The sequence below is a fragment of the Haliotis cracherodii genome, unplaced genomic scaffold (genome assembly GCF_022045235.1).
Source record: "Haliotis cracherodii isolate W230 unplaced genomic scaffold, xgHalCrac1.p SCAF_18, whole genome shotgun sequence".
Classification (NCBI taxonomy): domain Eukaryota; kingdom Metazoa; phylum Mollusca; class Gastropoda; order Lepetellida; family Haliotidae; genus Haliotis; species Haliotis cracherodii.
Window position 1 is genome coordinate 6,100,100 of NW_027266273.1, and position 25,759 is coordinate 6,125,858.

A 25,759-nucleotide genomic window follows, 5' to 3' on the forward strand; every position below is an offset into this window, starting at 1 on the left:
AGACTGGCAAGATTCACGTTCAACCCTGGGTATCAGCATCAGTTGGATCCCAGTCTTGGTGATTGGGTGGCCCTCTGGAGGAGGTGTTGCTTGCTAGGACTGAGACCTAGGTTCAAATCTCCTCGTGAAGGGCATTCTGGGTGACCTTGGTATGATATTACTATGGTAGTATCAGTACAACACACTCACTGATCCCTCTCAAGCCTGGTCACCCCCAGTCACTGTGGCACCATGTGGCAGTGCCATCAGTACCGCCTTGAAAAGGCTTGTTTACCCTGCTAATGTTTTCAAGTACACAGAATTTAGGAGATAATTGTTTCATGCACAACCGTATAGTGTCTATATTTGAAAATACACTGTGTAACCTTTCAATTTGGTTCATGATGACAATCAACAGTGCTATTGTTTCTGTATCTTGTATGCAAAGAGCAGTCAGTCTTCAGTTTCACACACATATATTCAGCTGACTTGATCCTAGTTTAAAAGAAATTTGTTATCTATGGTAAAACTGGCATGAAGTACAGGCTCTCCTCATGAAAGGTTTATCTGATCACTGATATCACACATTCATTGCCCTCACAGGAGACTTAGGCACTGACTGACAATCAGTGCCTTCCACACCGTTTCACTCACCATGAGGCTGGTTTGGTTAGTCTTGCAGTCTGTTATTGACTCACCATCACTATCGGCTGGTTGATTACCGTATTCGACGTAATAAGCGCCCCGCTCTAATAAGCGCCCACGGCGATATTTGCTAATATATTGACTAGTGAACAATCCAAATTAGCACCCCTTCCAATTGATCAATGTACACAAGACTTATCTATTCGTGTATAATACGCACTCTTGTGTTATATGCACCCTTCATTATTGGCAATTAAATTCTGGAAAAATATATCTGTTGTATATAAACAGTTCAGGCCGTCAGCTTAAACCATGAAATCTATCTTTCAACTCTGTTTTTTCAACCAAAATAGTATTCTAATAAGAGCCCCCTATTTCTAATTTTGAGAGTGCCTTATTACATCGAATACGGTATTTACTCAATGTTCCTATAGCATGCTAGACCTTGAAGTCATCCACAACTGGAATCAGCACACCTAGTAACTCCCGTTGATTTACCGTTCACAGTGAAATTCCAGATTTCTGGACTTTATTACAGTTTATTGTCCCTTTGTGGTGTTTAGACATTATGAACAGTAATTATCCAGAAAATGAGGTTTCCAGACTAACAGGGTGGGGTCCAGCTAATTGGGGTTTCACTCTGTGATCATTGGTGATGAAGGTGAGCTGGAACCTAGTCCACTGCCGATCCGATGAAGCAACACAAGAAGCACCGACTTAAAGGGGTGTTGTTGTACTTTGTCGTCACATTGATAGACTGTGAGCTCCGAGAAATGCGATCTTCCATAAGGGCAGGGCTCTTCTTTTGTGAGTCTGAGAAACAAGGAAACCTCATTGGTCGATTGAAAACAGGTACAAATTTCCGGGAGGCTGTCTTCTCAGCATAGATGGGCTCAGCGCAGGGACCCATCGCAATAGGGATTGAAAAGGACACCTTGCCACCAGCAGGTCTCATTCTGATGTCGACATCAAGAGAGTACGTGACTTTTAGATTCTTACTGCCCGTGAGAAAAGATGAGATAAGATGAGTTTGTGTTGGGATGGTGACATCCAACGTTTCTTCTTGGGGAGCATTTCTGCAGATTTCAGCAAGGATGTAGCATTCCTTCACTCCGATCTCCTTCAGAGTAACGTGCTGCCGCAGAGCGCAAGTGATGTCTTTTATCTTCTGTGATGATGGAATCTGGGACGAAATCTGAAGTCGAATGTCATCACCAGCAAGAAACACAGCTCGGTCTAGAGATAGTGTAAAGTTTGCTACACTGTTTGGCCCACATGATAGAATCACCTCCTCATCGTGAACTACAGGGGTCATGGCATTTGGGATCAAATGAACATCAAATGCTCTTTGAACACTAAATATCTGTCTCTTGGAGAAGAGCACTTTGACAGCATTGTTGACAGATACTATGCTCCTGGTAGAGGAAGAGCCTATGTCATCACAGAGTCGGGCTTTTAGGTAGTAGCCAATGTCAGCCGAAAATCCACTTGTTGTGTCATGGAAGTGGAGAGAACTGGGGAGGTCCTTTGGCAGTTTGACCTTGAACGTAGATACGTAGTGCCCAGGCGTCAACACAGACGTCCATCTTGCATCTGACGTCCCAATGACATACGATCTTTTACACAGATAAGTTTCTTTCTGTGTTTTTTGGATACCCTTTTTATTTTTCCTAATTGTCACAGAGCCCTGACCTACCACAACCAGTTCTAGAAAACGGATCTCAATATTTTTGGTAATATCCATTTGAATTGATCCATTGAGTTCTTCTCCAGGTCGATGGATATATTTCTCAGATTTTTCCAGTTCAATATCAAAATAGGAAATTGACTTTTCCTTCTTCTCTTTAAGATGTTTATGGAAGGCTGTAGAGGAGTGCACCAACCTCCCACGAGGTCCTCGATAGGTAGAATTATTGCCTGACCCACCATTTCTACTCACCGACATCCATGATGACTGCCGACTTTTCGGAGGGAGGGACTTTGTGGTGGCATATTTCTGTCCCTGCCTCCTATGAGTGAAACCCATAGACTTGGTGCCAATGACAGGCTTATGGGAGATGGTGTGATGAAGGTTGTGAGCATAGCCATTGGTGTAGGCATGACGCTTTTTGGTGGAGAGGTCGTTCATGATGCTAAACTCTTTCCAAACTTCCCCAGTGTCACGAATATTTTGTCTGTTATCTTTGATAGACTCAGTCTAGTCTTACTCCTTTCCCGTGCACAGTATTCCAATTGATGAAGATCCTGTACAGTGTAAGATGAAACAACACATTTGACTAGCACATCACCTTCTAATGAAATAATATCATCAAACTATGTCCACTTATTTGGCAAACCTGTATCTGGCTAGAGAATAAAAGTACTTGCTCCAAGATGTGACTCACTTGCTGCGGAATATCTAAAGGATCTGAAACACCTAATACATAGTTATCTAACAACTTAAAGATTTATAAGGGATGGGTTCTTATGCACTTATTGTTGTCACTACACGGTCACTGTTCAAACAGATTTTATAGCTTGTCCCCGTCATACAGCCTTACACCATTGCACTTATTGAATAGGGACCTTCAACACTTCAGACTTACAATGGGTATATTTCTGTATCTTTTATGTAGCAGGAAATCTGTCAATGTGTTCATGAATGCTGACTCTCCACAGCCCTAAGTTTAAACATCATATTCACGGCAAACTGTCTGGTGTGAGTTAAGTGGAGACTAAGTAACACATTTTGTCAATAGTGTAGGAGGATATATTCCCACAAGTAAAACGACTCTCATCCTGATATTGCTGAAGCAAAACCTTCTCGTATGAAGAAAGTGACTATTCCCGTGTGTCTGGCAGGCTATGGTATATAACTGTATTATATAACTTCCAATCACATGTTATACAACACTGTAACCCTGATATTGCAAAACCAGAATCCTTCTTGCATGTAGAACAGTGACTATATCCCCTTGTGTCCAGCAGGGCTATAGTATATATGGTATAACTTCCAGTCGGAATTGTATCCTTCACAACAACACTCTCACCAAGGATCCATCTTGTATGTATAGGTCTGTGCCTGTATTCCCAGTGTGTGGCTGTAAAACACCAATCAGAATTGTATCCCTCACACTAAAAAGAGTTGATATTTCTGTATGCAACACTTTTTCACACAATGTTCACCAGTACTATGATGATGGATGGTAACACTTTCAGGTCAATATTGTATCCTATTTATGAGAATCTCTGTATATAACAGCCGTGTTCACTGATGCTTGAGAGTTCATTACAAGACCACTAGAGGTACAGTTGAATCACCCTGTACAGTTTACATCCAATGTCTGGCTTGTACACACTCGTCGGTGCAAGATGACATCACTTTCACCTACCACCTCCACAAGTATCCCGAGTCTGCCAATCCACTTAGGGTAGACCTCGTGTAAATGACTGCAGCTTAAGTTATTCTTCATACACCCGTCTTGTCGACCATGGGTGTCTCTATTGTACGTCACTCGTCCTTCGTACAGCTCCTTTCACCGGCAGGCCCATTACAAACTGAAATATACAAAGACGCACTGAGCATAGAAGCGGTGTATGATATTCCCTGTTGTGCTTGAGCTGGTCACACTACCAAGATGAGGACTGGCTTATATTCATGGATTTGTCCGCTTTGATAATGTTTAAAACTGTAAAGTTTGATACATTTGGATTTTGGATCCATTTCAATATTTGGAGTTTATTTGACAGTTGTTTTTGCTAAACCCTCAGTTTTAAGGTATTCCTAAGCTCTTTAGACATGCTAGTGTTATGAAAAGAGCAGTTTAAACAATATTCCAATTTTTTTTAACTTTAATAATGTTGAAAATATCTATTAATAATTTTGATTACATTTTGGTTACGTTTGAATATTTCGGTTTTAATTGTCAGTAGTTTTTGCTTAACCCTCAGTTTTAAAGTATTCTGAAGCTTTTTAGACATACTAGTAATATGAAAAGATCAGGTAAAACAATAATGCATTATCACATGATAATATTTCACACACCTAAAATCAAGAGGTTTTTTTTTCAGATTTTTATTGGAAGGCCAGACCAGATTGGTTTCTTGTTTTATGGATGCTTCAACCAATACTACCTGATGGTGGGGGATGCAAAGAAGTCCCTTTTAAAAACAAGAACAATTAAAGACTATACTTATTTAGATAATTAAGTTTACTGCATAGCATCGATTACTATATATTCTTACTTTTAGGGATGGAAAGGGAAATGCTATTATAAGGCTTCAGGTGATGTCTTTGCTTGAGTGAGCTAGAGGGAACAGGCTTAGTCAAAATGATATTGTAACTTTTTATGTGAAAGGTTATTCATCTCAATTATTTCCCTTATGGATATAAAAATAATAATTTGGACCTGAATAGAAAACCAAGTTCATTGATAGAATATATTTGTTATTTGTGTACCGGGTCATAGTAACGTTTGATCGGAAGTAGGTTTCTGAATATGTGTGTCCAGTCAAAATCAGCTTTAATATAGTGCAGGGTTAGAAACTAACAGTTTTTGTCCACTAGTCCTTATAATGATAACATATAGCAAAACCTTAAAATGGGCCAATTTCTACTAGTCCTAAGGATACCTTTACTATTAGGCAGTTTGGTAAGGACTACAGGAATAGTGCCAATTTCTAACGCTGTAGTGTCATCATGTGTTTCTTTAAGCACTGTCTCCACCTTGTTGAAATATGATATGTAACTTGAAGGTACTGGGCCAACAACCTGGGATATCATAACCAAAGCATGACTCACTTGGTAGAACATGAATAGTGTGTTATGATAGATGTAACAGGATATGCTTTACCCATTGTCCAGTGTGACATGTTATGCACACAGTGTGAGTTTGGGGGAGGGGGTGGGACGGATGTAGAAACCTCATTTATGGTGGATAAAAGACTTTGATATAGAGACCCACCAGACTTATGGCTGGAAGATCCTGCTGGTAGCACATCCCAGGGGTTAGCCCTTTTTATCCACACCAATTATCCCTGTTAGCAAAACATATGTGGTAGATAAAAGACTCTGATATAGAGACCCACCAGACTTATGGCTGGAAGATCCTGCTGGTAGCACATCCCGGGGGTTAACCCTTTTTATCCTCACCAATTATCCCTGGTGAGAATCCGGGGTAGAATTGTTTCCAAGCATCCTATGCTGGTCGTAAGAGGCAACTTAATGGATCGGGTGGTCAGGCTCGTGACTTGATGGATAGTGTGTTATCATACCCCAGTGGGTGGAACTAGGCTCATACCATCAACCACTGGATTGTCTGGATTCTGGGTTGGAATTGTTCCACAGCACCATATGCTGGTCATATTAAGAAGTGACTAAATGGATGTTGTGGTCAGAATCAGTGACTTGTTTGATAGTGTGTCATCAATGCTCATTATATCACCCACCAGATTGTCTGATCCAGATTTGATTACTTATAGGCCACCTTCATACAGCTACAGTATTTTTGTGTTAACAACAAACATGCACACATACACTATATTTACACATGGATATTTCTGAGCCAGTGATGTTAGCAACAAACCAACGAACACTCCGATAACTCAGTGTTTTGTTCTCACTTTTCATATTTAAAGTACCCATCAAATTATTTTTTTGAATATCTCTAGGCTGCACTACCTCAGCCATAGATAAGCCGGGGCTTCGTACTCAGTCTTCGTGTTTAAAGGACCCATCAAATTATTTTTTTGAATATCTCCAGGCTGCACTACCTCAGCCATAGATAACGCGGGGCTTCGTACTCAGTCTTCGTGTTTAAAGTACCCATCAAATTATTTTTTTGAATATCTCCAGGCTGCACTACCTCAGCCATAGATAACCTGGGGCTTCGTACTCAGTCTTCGTGTTTAAAGTACACATCACATTTTGTTTGAATATCTCCAGGCTGCACTACCTCAGCCATAGATAACCTTGGGCTTCGTACTCAGTCTTCGTGTTTAAAGTACCCATCAAATTATTTTTTTTTAATATCTCCAGGCTGCACTACCTCAGCCATAGATAACCCGGGGCTTCGTACTCAGTCTTCGTGTTTAAAGTACCCATCAAATTATTTTTTTTAGTATCTCCAGGCTGCACTACCTCAGCCATAGATAACCCGGGGTTTTGTACTCAGTCTTCGTGTTTAAAGTACACATCACATTTTGTTTGAATATCTCCAGGCTGCACTACCTTAGCCATAGATAACCTGGGGCTTCGTACTCAGTCTTCGTGTTTAAAGTACACATCACATTTTGTTTGAATATCTCCAGGCTGCACTACCTCAGCCATAGATAACCCGGGGTTTTGTACTCAGTCTTCGTGTTTAAAGTACCCATCACATTTTGTTTGAATATCTCCAGGCTGCACTACCTTAGCCATAGATAACCTGGGGCTTCGTACTCAGTCTTCGTGTTTAAAGTACACATCACATTTTGTTTGAATATCTCCAGGCTGCACTACCTCAGCCATAGATAACCTGGGGCTTCGTACTCAGTCTTCACATTTAAAGTACAAGTCACATTTTGTTAGAATATCTCCAGGCTGTAGTTTCTCAGCCATTGATAATCTGCACAGCAGGGTATGTGATGGAGTGGGGACATTTGACACCTCAGCTAGTTTTCATACACTCACGGTATAAACATATTTCAAGGGTTGTGAATTCCTGATGGTCATAAAAAATGGTGATTATGAAAAGTAAAACATGACTCATGTTATCGTGATGGGATTTTGTAATGAATTTTTCATCAGTGCCTTTCTGCATTGTAGCTTCTCCTTTCATCTTTGATGGCTTTTTTTGTCAAATGGCAACTGTATGTGAACGGAGTAAAAATAGTCGCTTATGTAGGTTGTTAACAGGAAGGAGCACTGTGAAATATCTGTTCGAAACCGTTTCCATTAATTGTAGATCATATCGCATTGACATCACATAAGTTGGTGATGAATATGATAAAGACAGGATTGACTGATTGCTTTCAACATTTTTTGTTATTCTTTCAGTATGACATTTCTGTGCCAATTGCTTTTCAAGTCAGTTGGGTATAACTTGCTTGATAAAGGTGCTTTTATCTGTACTGAAACTTTCGAACTGGGATGATAAGTTGCCCTATGATCCTGTCTACATTGATACAGCTGTAAAGATCCAGGGTAGAATAGGTCATCAGCAACCCATGCTTGCTGTAAAAGACGACTACGCATGTTGTAAGAGGCGACTAACCCAACTCTATAACTCTCATTTCCAGTCTAGGTTTGATTGTCTTCATGTTATTAGAGTGATTCCATGGCACCCATGATGCTGTTGTCTATTTGTAATACTTCTGTTAAAGTCTGTGGGGACATGGGGGGTTGTGGGTAATTGTATGGGAAATTCATTCATTTCTAATCTTGCCGGCAATTGTCTTTGACAGTTCATTTTTGGTATATGTGTTTCACATTTTCTTGTTGTCATTTGTTCAGTTTTAATTTTAACAAAACCACTAAATTCAGAAAATGTGTCACAATAATGAAAAGGAGATCCTGAATAGTCTTGAGTGCTTGTTCAACAAGGTTCGAGGGTTTCTTTAGAACTCAGTACAGGAGGTAATCAGACATGAGGGAAAACAATAATGAAACATATAAAAGTGGAACCAGTGAACGAAGATTGCGATCGTACAAGTATTTTGTTTCTTCCAAATGTGTCTGTGTTGATATAACATTAAAAATAACTTATTTTTCTCATTGGAAAAGGTGACTATGCTTGTCGTAAAAGGCAACTATCGGGATCGGGATGTCAGGCTCGCTGACTTGGTTGATGCATGTCATCGATCCCAATTGCGTGGAGCGATGCTCATGATGTCAATCACTGGATTGTTTGGTCCAGACTCGATTATTTACAGACCGCCGTCATATAGCTGGAATATTGCTGAGTGCGGCGTTAAACAACAAACCAACCAACCAACCAAATCATTGTAATTTATTTAAATTTGAATTTGAATTAAAAATGTAATTTTCTTTAAGATACTGGGTATTCTTTTGCCATTACCTTTCCTAATTCATAACAAGATAACTCCGCACTTTTATCTTATTCAGCTATTCTCAGACTTTCGAAGTTCACAGCTTTTTATATATTTGGGGGAGATTATTTAATTGTAAATTTAATCTGATGAACATAATGTTAACTGTCGTGTTGCAACAGATCACAAGCTTTCATGTTGTTGACTGTTTGAATAATATCCAATTGAGGAGATTTTCAATGACATTATGTCTGCTGGGACTACTACTCGCCCCTGGCATTGTCACCCTATGTATTAAAATTGAAATGTGTATTTATTTATGAATACATATTTATTATGAATTTATTTATAACTTACAAGTCTGCTTTTTGCAAAATAAATGTTGCATGTTTAATTGATAACTGCAGTCATAGTGGATATGTTTAAGGAATTCATATTCATTATAAATTAATTTATAAATAACAAGTCTGCTTTTTGCAAAATAAGTGTTGCATGTTTAATTGATAACTGCAGTCATGGAGGATATGTTTAAGGGACAATGCTTGTGTTGCATCATTGATAGCACCATTTTGTTTTCCATATTGTCACCCATTTAATGATGCCAGTAGTCCACAATCTATTTGACTGATCCATTCATTCAGAAAAGCACTGTCGACACAGGACAGAGCCTTAGGGTTGTTTAAGTGTTTGCCGTGGAATGACTGACAATATCTGACAAATATAGACAGGTCTCATGCTAAGTCTGTTTGTTAGGACTCCAGTTTTTTATAGATGTATTTTATTGATGTATACTTTGAATCTCGTTTTATTAGTTTTCTGCATGGCTGATCAAATAGAGTAATGTTTGAATCTGTTGACCCACACCTACATTGATTTGTCGGTTCTCATGGCAAATGAAATTGACAAGACTGTCAGAGAGTGCGAGCTGATGAAGCACTTCCTGTAAAGAGAAGGGATTGAAAGATTTGGGGGTTGACTTTGGAAGATCGAGAGATTTGTTCCAATGTTTTTGTACATTCTAGGGTCAAAGTGTCCTTAAGAAATTTTTGTGAATTTTGTGCAGTTACCATGGTTGCATTGATGTTTTATTTCATCATGTCAGGTTGGCGAGCTTTGAATCTACAATTACTGCTATCAGAATGTCATGGAGAATCGATGATTTTTACCTATTACGTTTTGTCAAGATGCAAGAGGCCACTAAAATATCAGGGTACTTGGTGTTTATTGACAAGTTAATGAGCTAGGAAGCAGAACAATATTTTTGAGTCCTGTTTATTTGGAGGCAACTTAACTATGTTTCTATGAAAATGATCAGAATTCAAGAATGATTCATCCATAAAACAATAATAATTATATTTATCTGGCCAGAGTTCAAAGATATATTCAGAAAATTAGTCTAATAATTATTATTCCCACCATGAGGTATGGCAGGAGAATATATAATGCGGGTTCTGGCTCTGTCCATCCCTTCATTTTTCTGTCATCTAACTTCAATGTGGACAAGTACATACATCATTAAGGGCTACATATGCAGATCAAGCTCAGAGTTATGGCCCTTGCCTTATGTTTTTTGACATGGTGCACTGTACCCCCAATTGGGACAGATTTTCTTAGAAACCGCTGTGCAAGGCCGTAGTTAACTATTTTTGACAGGGAAGGATAATATTTGTACAAGTATCACTTGTCCCCAACTTGATTCAAATAAAACTGTTTTCTATAAAAAATCCAGGGGGGCTTCTGCCCCCCCTGCCTCCCGGCTGGCTACGACACTGCTATGGATACAAGGATACATTTTGCATACATCTAGGGAGAAAAATATCATGTTTGAAAACCACCATCAAGAGTTATGGCCCTTGTTTTAATACTTTTTTTTCCTTTTCTGGAGCGTAAGTCATAAACGCTTTCATACCTCTCCATGAAACATCAGGCAAGTGCTGAACTGGTGGCATTGTTGTTGTGGAACTTTATTTTTCGTTATTCAAGACAAGTTTAAGTAGGGTTGTTGCAAAACCATTCATGATTTCTCTATGAAAGTATGCAAATGTTGAGGATAGTAACGACTATAGGCTGTCTCTTTCACAAAAATCAAAGATTATGTATTTCCAACTGGTGGTGGGGATATGGATGACTCTGCCTTCTACTTATGTCATGACTCACTGTTCAAAGCCACCAGCAAGACATGGAATGGGAAACTGCTGTTTCCAGGTGTCAGTGTATTCTGTCTACCCCATCACCATAGGATGTATGCATGCATCTCCACTGACCAACCTTTATTTACAGTTCTATTGTTAGTAGATTTTCCTTGAAGAGTTTGTTAGTTCCTGCCACTGCATGTAAGAGTTTTACATAAGTGACATACAGTTAATGAAAACTACTCCTTCAAATATGTCTGGTGTGTTAGAAGGGTGTACATTAATCAGCTTGTGCAAATGTTTGACAGTGTACTGAAGACATTTTGTTCTTCACATGTTAACATATAACAATCAAACTGAAGTATTTGTAGCTGCATTAAGTCTTTTTTGCTCTTGATGTTGTTGATTGTGGTGTGATTTTCTGGAATAGATGTTCATTTAGAATTCATCATGATGCATCAGAAAGTTTTTTTAATTTCTGTTGTACACCCATTACTATTTAATACTCATCCGACTACGCCAATACAGACTTTGCTGATGACAACACCCTCTACATCCACTACATCCACTACATCCACTATGCGTAAAACAGGTGCTACAACTTCTACTAATACTACATGTATGAACTGTGAAGATCCAGGTAGGGAGTAGGTCTTCAGCAACCCATGCTTGCCATAAGTGGTGACTATGCTTGTTGTAAGGGGCGACTTACAGGGTCAGGTGGTCAGGCTCACTGACTTGGTTGATGAAGCATGTCATCGTATCCCAACTGCGTAGATCGATGCGCATGATGTAAAAGATTGGATTGTCTGGTCCAGAATCAATTATATGCAGACTACCATCATATAGTGTGAATGTTGCTGTGTACAGTGTTACATAACACCTACTACTACTATTACACCTACTACAACAACTTCTACTACTACACCTACTACTACTATTACAACTACTACAACTATTTCTGCTACTACACCTACTATGACTACTATGCCAAATACTACTACTATTACTACAACAGGGGCAGTCGCGTAGCCTAGTGTACATTTACTGCAACTACTCTGCCAAATACACCTGATACGCTCTGATTTTGAACATTATGTTGTTAAAAATTAGGATTGTTTATAAAGCTCTTATTTTCTTCTTTACCTTAGTATTTTAACACTGCATTCAATGCAGTAATGTAAAACTAATTATCATCCCAAACTGGCTCCCACAGGAGATATTCTTGTCTGAAATCTACATTGTAGATATCGCTGCCATGAAATTACATCACAATGCTTTGCAGACCATTGTTATGTCACTGGTTACCATGACATCACAATCAAATGACATCACTAATGGCTCTGCCACTGAAGCTGTTAGCAGTACTTTATACACTGAAGACACTGCTAATTACTGTCTACAAACTGAAAAAGTTGGAAGAATGATGTTGGATGATAAATAAAATCTCACCCGAGTGTCTTTTGATATCAAATATATCAACACTCGTTCATAAAAGTGGCAAAAATCCTCGGCATTCCTCAGAATTTTTCCACTTTTAACAACTTGTGTTGATATATTTGATATCAACAGACACTCGGGTGAGATTCTCTAAGTATTAACGCCACTTCCTCCTTGTCACCTCTACAAAGTCATAGTTAAACACCAATAAGAACTGTTACACCATGAACAAGAATAACTTATTCCAGTTTCAGAATTTTTGCTTATTTTGCTGTAGACTTGGAGCCAAATATTGGCCCCTGAGAGGATCAAGATACATCCCCTGCACCATGATATTACTGAAATACTGTCCACATCATCGTTAAACAGAACTCACTAGATAAATCCCTGAACGTTGTTTCTTTAATCCATTAATCATGGATTATGATCCATTATCAGACCTCCACTGGCTGCTACTGATCTCACCTGGGTGTACAAGAGTGTTGCCAGCTAAGTGTAGCCTATAAATCATTTATATCCACCCCGTTTACTACCTCCCCTGAGTCTGCTGTAGCAACTGTCTCGGAGCAGACGACAGACAGCAATTATTGATGATAAAGAGGGTGGGGATGATAGCAAGAGGTTGGAAAGCCACGATAAATAATCTTTCAATAAGTTCATTTCAGTTTGGTGTTATAAGTCTCTGTTGTGTTATTCACATTAGATGTGAGCAAATGAGTTTGACAACCAGATTGAATAATAATTAGGATATCCTCAATGATCAAGTGTATGGTATCTCCATTCTGTTGTGATAAGTATTCTGGATCTTTTTATTTTTAGTGGCAAAAATCCAGGTTACATGAGACTGAAAGTAGCTGGACAATGAAATTCCATTCATTAGCAAGAGAAATTCTGTGCTATGTGGGTGATAAGGATGTCATTTCCAAAAGGAAGCTATGGTGGCAGTTTGGTGCAGGGTACGTATCATGACAGAATGGAGATATAATACCCTGGATAACCCAGTATGCAATTCAACCTGACCAGTTTTATTTTCTTGATATGTGGATGAGCTTGCATTAAATAAACGAAAGGTAATTCAAATTTTTTATGGAAAATATGCTTATTTTGAACATTATTTTGAATGTTGATGTTGGTTTTAGTTCATGATTTTTTCTTAGGAAATTAGCCTCAGTTCAACACAGAAAAATATTACACTTTTAGTGTCCCCTCAATCCTGCATGTAAATGTCTTTTTATTTTTTCAAAATTTTCTAGAATTTATGTTGGGTGTTTACTGCCTGTCAGATGTGACATTTGTGGAAAAGCTGTGAGCACGCCCCAGAAACAACAAGCCTGACATGATGTTCGCCTGCATATTGTACACGTTACATTTGTCAACATGTCATGTGTCTTTTTGTGTCTCCTGAGGGATTATGTGCCTTGCCACAGTTTGCCACAGTTTGCCACAGTTTGCAACAGACAGAAACAGTTGGTGCAGAGTTCTGATTGAGACTTAATGATTGCTTCACACAGTTTTGGAGTATTTAATTGTGATTTGTGGCAACACGTTAATAACATAATGGCATAGAGTAGACTTGATCACGATAATTGTGACATGTTTATGACAGGTTAAGTGTATTTAAGCCCTTCAGATACACAACACTTAGTGTATTTTCGTTTGCAATCATGGCAGTCTTTGTACTTGAAATAGTGAGGCAGTGTGCCTTGACTCCATGGGACAAATCCTTGGGAAGTCAGGCCAAAAATGTCTCCTGTCGGAGCTTATACTCAGCTTTATAGTGTACACATGTGTTAACATGTGGTTCAGAATGGTTGACTTGCTCTTTTCTGAGGTGATCAGGCCATCTCCTGGTTCAGACAGATGAAATCTTCATCACTCAAAAAAGTGGTTTATTGTTTCAAGGGAGTAATTTATTCTGTAATCCTGACACACATTAAGGTTTTTTTAATTATTATTTTTTGTTTAACACCATATTCCATCATGACAGCGAGTCTGGACCAGACAAACCAGTGCTTGATAATATGATTAACATGGGTTACGATGACAAACAGCCAACCAGTCACCGAATCTGACAACGTAATCCCTTTTTCATTCTGTTATGGCTAGTATGGATTAAATACTACATTCAAACCCTGGATACCAGTTTCTGGGATACTAGTTATGACTTAGCCAACTTCAACTCTGTGGTTGCTGTTTCTTCAGACTGGAGGGTCAGACTCACTGATTTGGGTTAATGTCATGGTATCCCAATTGCGTAGATCGATGCTCATTATGTAAATCACAGAATTGTATGGTCCAGACTCGATTCTTTACAGACCGCCATCATATAGCTTGAATATTGCTGAGCTCAGTGTTAGATTACAAAGAAACAGAATAAAGAGGTTTGTTTGTAGTTCCTGTACCACCCCACCGCCAATGACAGTTTCACCTGCCAACAGAAACACGAAACCGTCATTTCCCATCATGAATTAATTACAAAATACATGTTTGTTGAAATGTTCCCCAATCGCTGTTTCGGATGAGGTTGCTGCATGCCATTATCATGATTATAGAAATTCTATTTTCAAGTACTATTTCTATGTTGATTTCTATGTCCAGTTTTCGAAGCTAGTTTATTTTGATATTCAGTTTTGAAGTTGACTTGCAGAGTCATTATTTGCACATATTTTGAGCCTCATCGCCCTATGTTAAAAATAGTCACACTGTTTTAGCTGCAATATTGGCATCAATCAAACATGGTGGATAGGTATCTGGTATTCTGTAGGTGTACCCACCAGACATAGAAACTTTTAGACTTAGCAACATACTCTGTTACCATTCTCTCATTACAATAGTTTGTGTGGCTGCTGCTGTTACATGGGACAGTCCATCTTCTCCGTCCACATTTACTAGACCCGTGAAGATCCGGGGTAGAATAGGTCTTCAACAACCCATGCTAGCCGTAAAAGGCGACTATGCATGTCGTAAAAGGTGACTAACGGGATCAGGTGGTCAGGCTCACTGACCTGGTTGATGTATGTCATCGATCCCAATTGCATGGATCGATGTTCACAATGTTAATCACTGGATTGCCTGGTCCAGACTCGATTATTAAGTGACCGCTGTCATATAGCTGGAATATGGCTGAGGGTGGCATTAAAAAACAAAACAAACCAAACCAAAACCACATTTACTTGCAGTCTTTGCTGCCTTCATTCCCTGTTCCACTTCATTTGTCAGCGATGGGGACACAGGACTTATTGTCTGAAATTGATGTAAATGAGAAACAAAATGGGCTGTCACACACGCCCCTCAATTTAGTTAACATAATTTTTTCAGCTTCATCAACCTTTTTGACAAGACCCCTCATTTCACTGGCGTATTAATTACAGGTATGTGGCTGTTATCTAGAGACTCGAGGTACTATCTTTGTTCCGTGTCATCATTAAGGGGTGTCCTGGGTCCTTGAAGCCTCCTATGGTATTTGAATCTAGGGATGCCCTATACTTTTGTCGTTAGGGCAATGACAAGAACCCTTAACCTTAATGCTGGATTCCGAACACTGCTATAATGGTGGAAAATTCATGTAGTGATTATATAGTCCATAGGTTAGGTTAATGTGTCTGTGCTGTTAATACTGAAAATAGCCCAGAGTGATCACTATGTGAAAAACTTTTTTGTTTTGCTCTGCAGAGAAGTCATCAGATTATCATTAGCGTGAAGCTACCGTAGTAGCTGCATGATAATAGTGTGTTGACGCGTCACTGGCGATGGAATTATATTATGCTGACATGGCAGATTAGAGCGCTGTTGTGTAACATGGACAACCTGCTGAGATGATGAATCATGCAATAATGAAAATTGATCATATGCCGATATTGTTTATTAATAAAAATCGAACTGAAAGTGTTTAAAGTCCTTACATACCTGTTTCAGATTGAGCCAGTAGTCTGTATATAAGTCCTGTTTCTACAGTGAGGGTCTAAAATGGAATGTTGTGTACAAGCTTATATGGCAAAGAGATTAATTTGTCAGAAATGACAGGAAACATTGTATTACTGGGAACGCCTACACAGCTCTTGACCACGCCCTCCCCACACCCACTCAATGAGTTGACAATCGGACTTGGGTTCCATGGTCAAAAGAATAATTCGGGTATTTGGGTGATACATGCATGAATAAAAAGAGACTTAGTGTGTGTGTATGGAAGGGGAGGGGGTACAGGTTAGCACAGAAATATGTATCTGTTTGTCCTGTCACTATGGTAAAAGCATGTCATGCTGATAAATGTCTGTGTTTGAAAGTGTTCAGGGATTTATATGGACATGCTCAGTGGCAGTTATTGGGCCCCAAGTCAGAAGCCATTGCCAGTATATATGTCCCACATTGGAATTAAAACTTTCCCAATTTGTTTTGTTTGTTTTGTTCTTTAACACCGCACTCAGCAATATTCAAGCTATATGACGGTGGTCTGTAAAGAATCGAGACAATACACTGATAATCCTGTACAATCATGAACATCGATCCAGGTAATTGGAATACAATGACATGCATTAAGCAAGTCAGCAAGCCAGACCACCCGATCATGTTAGTCGCTTCTTGCAACAAGCATGGGTTGCTGAAGACCTATTTTAAACTGGATGTTCACTGGTCAGTTCATTTTGTTATAGTAAATACTAGTGTTATGGTTCTGTAGAGGTGACTTGCAATTCAGGGATAGTCGGACCAATAAAGGGGTTTTACCTCAAAATATAAATTTTGTTGGAAATGGTGGATGTCCTGTAAATCAAAAATAAATTGTTCGGCTCGATCCTCAGCTCCTCAGTTGCATGTTTTGAAGTAGTGACTGAAGAATTGGGGTGAATTGATACATCAATGCACCTGTGGATCGTGATTTTTCATGTGATGATACAATACACGATACATTTTTTATGTATCGATACAAGATGTTAGACATGCTGAAATAAATTACTCACTATTTGTTTAATGAAACCTGGTGCTTTTTCAGTCAGATGCCCCAAAATGTGTTATAATTAGTGTTACAAGTTCACTACTGAAAAAGCCACAATAAACATGTGTCTCCAGCTAGCTTTTCCTTTTGAAACTGCTCTGGAGTATTTATTGTCAAGAGGTTTCCATGCGATTTGACTTAAATATGGGTATCACGATAAGTATCGTATGGAGACCTATTTATCGTGATATGTTTCATATCATGACCTATTTATCGTGATACATATTGTATCATGACTTATGTATCATTATGTGTATTGTATCGTGACCTTACGGTATTGTTCCACCCCTACTGAAGAAGTAAGTACCCTGTCTCTAACAAAACTCCCTGGCTGTGAAGGCCGATAACTGAGTGAGTAGCTCTGTAGATGTAGCAGCACTTGATTGCCCAAAGTACTGACAGTGACCTCTTCAGACCATATTGGATTTTCAACACAGACTGACCCTGATTGTGGAACTGGTATAGGAGGGTTGACCCTTTGACAGGTTCATCACAATTGCTGAAAGACACCTATTTCAGCAAACGTGACAGAGTTTCTAAATGGGTATAATTTGCAAACATGTAACTACCTCAGTAATAAACTGCCTACATAATCCTTTGTCAACTTGCGAAATGGTAGTTTGTGAAAAGAACCCATGGAGTATCTCTTTCGTAGAAGAGTTGAATTCGACAGAGAATTAAACAAACATAAGCCAGTCTTTCCATGTCTCTGTGACGTTATTTGAGGGGCCATCCTCTCTTTCTTACATGTCTTGGCTTAAGATGACAAAAAATGGTTTGAATAGTGCAAATAGAAATAAAATGTTCTATGGATGTGTTTAAACAGAAATGTGTTTGTAGGGCTGTATAGCAAGACGTACAAGGTGTGAAGTGTTTGCGATCAAGCTGCTGTCGTCTGGGGTGACATATGACAACTGATTGTGACAAGTGACGATATCGCCGCCGATTTTCTCATGGGAACTGACACTCCTTATCTTTTTTGATTCTCAATATTTTTGGGGCCTTTAATTTTGTCTGGGTTTTACAGAGGTAACACCTGATATGTCTAAATGATACATTATGTCTGTGTTATTACAATGGAACTAATTACATTGAAGTTTCAGTTGATTATTTGCTGTCATGGCTATATGTGCTAAGTTGATTAATTTGTAAGGTGTGAATTTGCATGAATTAGGGAAAATGTCCAAAAAGTTGCTCAGGTAGGCAGCAACATGGTGAAGCTAGTAGGGTTGGGACAGGTAACTCAGGTACTTGGGTCTGGGGGGTACTGAGAAGGACCCAGGTGCCCACAGAACTACCCCGACCCGTGGTTGGTCATGTGATATATTGATTAATGACAAAAATGATCTTGAACTATATAGTTACACCACAAGTCACTAATGTTGGCATTTTTTTCTGACTATGCACCGAGACGTTGATAGTGAGTGAGTTGAGTTTAATGCCACTTTTAACAGTATTCCAGATATGTCGTGGTGTGTCAGCTTAATGTGGGAGGGGGGCGATCGGGTAGCCTAGTGGTTAAAGCGTTCGCTCATCACGCCATAGACCCGGGTTCGATTCCCGACATGGGTACAATGTGTGAAGCCCATTTCGGGTGTCCCCCGCCGTGATATTGCTGGAATATTGCTAAAAGCGGCGTAAACTCACTCACTAATGTGGGAGGAAAGTATCTAAATACATTTTGTCAGGGCATTGGTCAAACTACCCCCAATCTCTTTACCTATCTCTTGAGACCTACAGTGGGTACCCGAGTAGGGTCGGGTAATAGGTGGGTTGGTACCCGGCTAGTAAATTTGGACTTGTACCAACCCTAGAAGCTAGGTGGGTGGTTATAGCAAAAAGCAATCTCTAGGTGACTGGCTGTTTAAGGACTGGTCATTTATTATAGGGGGTGGGTTGTCATGAACAAATTACAGGGAAAGATCTTATATCAAAGAATGAGAGCTCAACAACCCAGATTCTAAGATCTTTCCTGTGCTTGAATATTACATTGGGTGGTCCTAGATTCATATAAGGTGCTTCACTGCTTGTTACAAAGAGGTCGGATCATAATACCATAAATCTCCAAGATGGTAAGAAAGACCATATTAGTGGAATATTGAAGCAGCAGGAATGGGGACTTGCCACCCCAGCACAGCCGACATGAATGCCCGGCCCAAACAAGGTATATAGACTCACATTGTTATTGAAATGTTATGTCATAAAAATGGGTCTATTTGCCATATGTGAAGTCACGGCAGTACAGCCAACCCCTTGGCAGAACAATGTGCTGTACATTTTGTATATTTAATGGGTTTTTGTTCCCCTTGACTTATACTGTAAGTACATACTGGTCAGGGCTTGTTCCATTGAGTGAGCTATGATTTGCCCACGGTATGACATAGAATCAAAATGGCTGAAGAGCTAACATCCCTGGGACTGGGGAACTTTGTCCTGCAGCATAACTGCAGCATAACTGCAGAATATCTGCAAGTACTTTTGCCGAACCAGTCTAGATGATACAAATGTGTAAGTGTAGCTATATTCCACTTGAAATCAGTATGAGTAATTTCATTTCTCAAACAGAGAAATTTGTGTAATAAAAGATTTCATAGACAATATGTTTGTCTATAGGGCCCTGTACTGGTATCATGTAACCCGTGTCTCATTTACCACTCACTTGCTGTATTGTGAAACAGAACATTTGGATCACGTCCGACCGTGCATTTATATCACCTAGGCCCCTCACATTAAGGCTTTCAATGCTGTTCCTAAAGCAAATCACAGGCTTTTGAAAGAAGATTACACCACAACTCTGTTAAAGCTGTCTGACCAGATTGGGCTTTTGTGAAGCAACTGACCACAGACTTGTGATTACATTCCAGTGTTGATAGATATGCTCAAACTGTCAGGGTAATAACCTGGAATACAGGAGTACAAATGAGGGCTTCTACCCACACAAAGAACATATACATTTCGGCATGTGGACTTGAGTCCACTACAGGGTGAATAAGCTGCTCACAAGACCTTAATGCTGCAAAGGATACATACCATTGGGAAGTAATAAAAGAATGGCTATATTCAGCTTAGAACTGTGTCTGTACCCATAATAGCCAGAGATTAATTGGCATAGAAGTGATACTAGAAGGTAGCAGTACTCACATTTCACTCAGAATGCCCAGTGACTAATTTTGTTGATATGTTGAATATTAATTATCATCCAAAATTGGCTTCTACAGGAGACATCGCTTGGTTGATATCAGGCAGAATCTCCTATAAGATATCACTACACCAGAATATAGTACAGAAAACTATGTTTATAACGAACATACTTACAACAAACTGACGGATAAAACGAACCTATTATTGGTCCCGGAATTTGCATTATATATGTTGTATATATGCTTATAACGAAATATGGTTATAATGAAGTAACATTAGGGGTCCCTTTGAATTTGTTATAACTTTACTTAATGTTTTACTTTGCATCTATAACTGGTAGTGTGCTCCTGGGACTGTTCTAACCCTGGTCCACACAGGGCCCACATTAAGGGCTGGATGTACCGTAAGGTTATCACAAACAGGTGGTGGCAGATCTATTAATATAACATGTCACAAATGTCAACTCCACACTCGAAATGACATACCAGTAACTATAACTATCTCATTGAAACCCTTGTCACACCCATCATTGATCTTTTTTTCACCAAAGAAAAATGCACAGCTAAAAATGAGGGATGAGTATTAAGATGTACTAAAATGTATGAAGCATACAAGTCATCCCTATGAAAGCCTAGCTGATATCACAAAATATGTAACTATATTGATATAATTCATATTTTATTGATAAGGTTTCCTGTTTTAAGTGAAATGTTGTAAAGATTAAGCCACACCCACCTCTGATTGTTCTTGTTAACTCCGCCTACACACACACTGTCTCATTCCACTAAATCGTACCAGGTAGACTGGGTTTGTGCAGGAGGGGTGTCATTGATTGGAAATTCTAGTATTGACATATCATAACTCAATGATAAATGAGTCACATGCTCAGGAACTACATGAAGATTTGATACCACACTATGAAAACACTACACTGTTTAATGAGATCAAATTAAGATATTCCTATTTTTATGAAAGTTGTTCAGAAATGAAATTGTGGAGTCATATATTAGTCATGCACTACCAATCCTATAAATTTGTTTGTTTGTATCTCCTAAGATTAAAGAGTATATCCACACACTGCAGATGAATTATAGAACAATGAAGCGGGTAAATATGGGTGTATGCATGTTTCATGTTATTCAGCAAGTGTGACACAGAAAGACACACGTCTTTCATTGTCAGTCTGTTATGTCATAACAGTCCTATTATGATGACAAGCTTGGGGCACTCCTTGAAGTGGGCAAGAGTAGAAATACAAGGACCTGTGTTTTGTGTTAAGGAAACACCCACCGTGCACATGTATACGCCCTGTTTTGGGGATTTCAGGTCAGAATAGGTCCCCATAGACTTGCTCAAGTCTTTAAGGCAATACCTATTACCGGTAGTTGAAATCATAATTTCTAGATTATGTAAATAATAACAATTTGTCCCTGTAAAAGAGTGCATTCCTTAGAGTAGTACTGTCCGGTTATCTAGACTTGCCTATTATTTGGATAGGATTACTATACTCCCATGGACTTATCTTTCAGTACAGCCTTGGAGCAAGGCTAAGGTCCCCAGTGCTTGTTATGTGTTGATTAAAGTGGGAATTGGTGGTCGGGCACGGGGACTTTGTCACGTCATTAATTATAGACTGCTGTAATATAGTTGGGATATTCACTCACACATCCACTCAGTACACACATACAAATAGTGTTTGTTTAAAGCTTCCCGTTTGTGATATGACATCAAAACAGGGAAAACAAGATCTGAAATGTTACGAGAACAAAACCCTCAAACAACTAACTGAAATAGGTGACATGATCCCTAAGCCCCCATGATGTTGGGTAGCCAAGTGGTTAAGGTGTTTGCTTGTCATGATTAAACCTAGATTAAGTTCCTTATTGTACTTCAGTTATCAAAAATTATAACCCATCAGTGTCCTCACGAGGGTATGCTGTTAACCAGCCTGGAGCAGCATAAAACAATATTCACTCTCTTGCTCCTAGTCTGTCTCACAGTCCCAGAACCATATCATTTTCCTTTCCACCCAGCCCTTACTGTAATGCTAAAGCCCTAAATAAAGCAAGTCTAGATTTTCCCCATCACATTTGGGTTCCTTATTATATTAAATGTAGTCACTTGTTTCTTTAAAAATTAGGTATTTTCAGAAACAAAGCTTAAGTCTTGCTCCCTACCTTTCTCTTTCTCATTCTTTCACTTTTCCTTCTCTTTTCCAACTCGGGGGCACGGGTGGCCCAGTCGTCTACGGCGCCGCGATTCGCTGTGCAGAGTTGCGTCCCTTGGGCACGCCAGAAACCTATGATTGTGGGTTCGAATCCCGGTTCGCCCCGATTATGTTTCTAGGTTTGTCAGCACCATACCCGTGCTCGTGGGTTTCACCGAAGTGGTAAACATCTGAGAAGTGCATCACTTCGGGCTTTCCTCCCACATTAAGCTGACACGCCGCGATATAACTGGAATACTGTTAAAAGCGGCGTTAAATCCAACTCACTCACTCACTCTTTTCCAATTCTCCTAATCTTTGCCTTGATCCCTTTTCCTGGCCTGTCTCTAATCATTTAAAAGGAGTTTAAAAAAGATTCAAACAAACTCTCTAGAGAACCTAGACTCTAAATATTCAGCTTCATATTACAAACTTCAGCATGATCTATCGGTAGGTAAAGCCTGTTTTTTCTCTGTTGACAATAGCGTTGCCATAACAGCTTCTCGTTGTCTCCGGCAAAACACACATTGTTTAATGATCAAGTAGTCATGTTTCGTACCATGTGGGTTAGTCAAGGTGTTCAACCATTACAGTGTCTGTTATCTGTTATGGCTGTTGTTAACAGTGCTTACATAACTAATTTGAGTGACAGCATAGATACCATGAACATGCTGATAGTTCATCCCATACCGATGTCGATTGCTACATTGGAGGAAATCAGTGATGTCAATCATTGTCATCAGCATATTAATATCATAGCATAATTTATCATCCAAAACTGGCTCCCACAGGAGATATCACTTGGATTAGATCAAGCGATATCTACACTGTAGATATCGCTGCCATGAAATTACATCACAATGTTTTGCAGGCCATTGTGACGTCACTGGTTACCATGACGTCACAATCAAATGACATCACTAATGGCTCTGCCACTGAAGCTGTTAGCAGTACTTTATACACTGAAGACACTGCTAATTACTGTCTACAAACTGAAAAAGTTGGAAGAATGATGTTGGATGATAAATAAAATCTCACCCCAGTGTCTTTTGATATCAAATATATCAACACTCGTTGATAAAAGTGGCAAAAATCCTCGGCAAGCCTCGGAATTTTTTCACTTTTATCAACTTGTGTTGATATATTTGATATCAAAAGACACTCGGGTGAGATTCTCTATGTAACAAATTAACCTCGCTTCCTTTGCACAAGTGATAATTTTAGACATATATACTACTGAAAACAAGTTAAAAAACAACCATAATTGGAAAACTGTTGCAATACTCGCCAGCCATTACAGATTACCTATACCCCGGTAGTCATATGAAAGAAATCAGGTGTTTTTTAACTTCTTTTGAGTAGTGTGTGAATACTTTATGTTAATTCCAAATATTGCTTGTTCAGTTGTGCCCAGTTCTTTTAAGATTCTTGAATATCTTAAATACATAAATCAATTAGTTTCAAAGACGAGGTGGAATGAAAAAGTATAACTTTTTGGGATAAGTGTATTTCTATGGAATGAAATAATAATCATCCCAATCGTTTTGTGATTTAATAATATGCAAGATCTCAGTTTTGTTTTGTCAATATTTTCCTGATCTGAGAAAATCAACAATAAATGTCTTATAAACATTTTTATAAAAAAAACAACAATAAATGTCAAATGATGCCAGAACTACAGAAATCTGGCAATTTTCTTCTTGTTCTTGACTGTGGCAACAGAAGATCTGTGTTATGACATGCAGTGTGTAATGTTTCATATGTGGTATATTGTATTGTTGGGGTAGGCCCCTAATCATTCCTGTTAATGGTGGCATACACTTCCTCAGCATGACAAGTGTTAGGTTTTCTTGTTTTGTCAGTCGTGACCTTGGCCTGCTGGAGAGATCTGCCTCGTATTGTGACAAAGTGTATAAATACAATCCTATATTGCATCGTAATGCAATACTCTTGCTGTCGCCATTCTTTGACTTCCACTTGGTACCACGTGTCCATAAGATATTTAAACTTGTTCAAAGGTGTTCAGCTTCATCAACTGCTACAGACAAATGTCAAAATTCTGACTATCAGCAAGCAAGATTTTTAATGAAAAACCTAAAAATGAAACATTTCTATGTGTTAGAATGTTTTAAATGGCCAAACGCTCATGATTTGAGATGTCTTTGATCAGTTCAATCAAATGAGTAATTCTGAGAACATACTCCATTAGGAACTGTTAGTTGTTCAGCATCGGGTAACACCTTGTTTGTTGTGTTGTGCAAGGTGCAGGATCTCCCCTCAGTATTAGCAGGCCCGAAGGACATGATACAACATTAAAATAGCGCATCAGACCATTAGTCCGAGACTGATTACATTACCGTTGTGAAAAACTATTTCTAAACAATGCTCTGCTTGAGTTAATTGAAAATGTTTATTACAGGATATTGCTGCAATGTCAGACAGTCCTGACTTGGGTAAAATACAATGAATGCTTCCTGCAGTTTTCCTGCAAAATCGACATCTTATCTGCTACGACTTGCCTCATTTTAAATATTCAGAAGTAGCATGAATAAAGAAAGGCATGTAACATGATATTACCCAACCTCCCATGACAAGCCAGGAAACTAGGGACTGAATAATTCATGTTGAGCATCCATGTTGTACATGTGCTTTGTTTCCAACATGCATGTGGTTGTTATGAAATTTTCATCTTCAACTGTACGTATTTACTATTTTATTTTGCATAATGCTTTCAACATTACCAAATCTATGGTAAACACACTCTTTAAGTTCATGGTTCAGATTTGACTGATCTATGTCATGACTATGGTCTGTTACGTACTTCCATCTATGAATATTTGGAATTTTACAAAATTAAAAATTTAGGATAAATCTTGGATTTGATTTAGAATTACATTTTATTTACATGTTTTAATTCCATACATGTATGACAGCTGTTGATGAAAGAGTTGATATTATGTGTAAGCCATTACAGAATAGTCAAATCTTTGTCATACCTGTCTGAAGAGTTGTCACGATGGATGGTGTCATTTATCTCTCCATATATACAGGTAGGCCTATTCACTTCTCCAGGTGTTTTTGTGAATGTAGATTCATCAAGTAGCCAGGTACACAGCTTCCGTACTTCCTTCACGTGTGGTGTCTCAGAATATGAGGCAGGTACACTGTAGGCTGGAGTGTCTCCCAATGCAAAGACTCAGGTGTCGCGCATCATACATT

The 25,759-nt window shown here is 38.9% G+C and overlaps 2 protein-coding genes across 2 annotated transcripts in view; one reads left to right on the forward strand and one right to left on the reverse strand.

The window, feature by feature from the left end:
* Positions 1-25,759, forward strand: part of LOC139465705 (alsin-like) — a 90,114-nt gene that overhangs the window by 23,940 nt on the left and 40,415 nt on the right. The gene's annotated exons all lie outside the window — the stretch shown is intronic.
* LOC139465706 (uncharacterized) lies at positions 1,298-25,722 on the reverse strand. The gene is made up of 2 exons (XM_071247513.1): positions 25,537-25,722; positions 1,298-4,161 (listed from the first exon to the last, which is right to left on the reverse strand). The coding sequence occupies exon 2, from the start codon at positions 2,750-2,752 to the stop codon at positions 1,298-1,300; it is 1,455 nt and encodes a 484-aa protein (XP_071103614.1). The 5' UTR covers positions 2,753-4,161; positions 25,537-25,722.

Bases quoted from the DNA above. Each gene is read 5' to 3' on its own strand.
- LOC139465706 (XM_071247513.1), bottom strand. From the start codon at position 2,752: ATGAACGACCTCTCCACCAAAAAGCGTCATGCCTACACCAATGGCTAT.